General features: G+C 42.7%; 1 protein-coding gene across 1 annotated transcript in view; it reads left to right on the top strand.

Annotated features, from left to right (window-relative positions):
• LOC106726607 (protein FAM47E-like) overlaps positions 1 to 253 on the top strand; it is a 2,620-nt gene extending 2,367 nt beyond the window's left edge. The window contains exon 2 of the mRNA XM_014542145.1: positions 238 to 253. Coding sequence (XP_014397631.1) covers positions 238 to 253 — 16 coding nt within the window. The remainder of the gene's footprint in view (positions 1 to 237) is intronic.

The raw sequence follows: 253 nt of genomic DNA, 5'->3' as shown, positions 1-253 counted from the left end.
GGTTATGAGCCAGCTTCAGATACCCCACTGCTAGTTGGCGCAGCGAACGTCACAGTGAATGCCACAACATCAGCCCAGCATCATGTGTCTCACTCGTTCACTTTTTGATTTGACATACCAGTAATTTGAGTTAAGAGCTCTGTCACCGAACGAATTAAACTCGTAAGTCAAGGCCCCACTGTAGTTAGACCTTTTTGAACCCTTTTCAAATCTGCCTATTAATTTTAATATTCTTAGGGACAAAAATCCCTGA

Source organism: Myotis brandtii, unplaced genomic scaffold, assembly GCF_000412655.1.
Source record: "Myotis brandtii unplaced genomic scaffold, ASM41265v1 scaffold290, whole genome shotgun sequence".
Lineage (NCBI taxonomy): Eukaryota > Metazoa > Chordata > Mammalia > Chiroptera > Vespertilionidae > Myotis > Myotis brandtii.
Note: the sequence above shows the minus strand (reverse complement) of the source record. Positions and strands in the feature narration are given on the sequence as shown.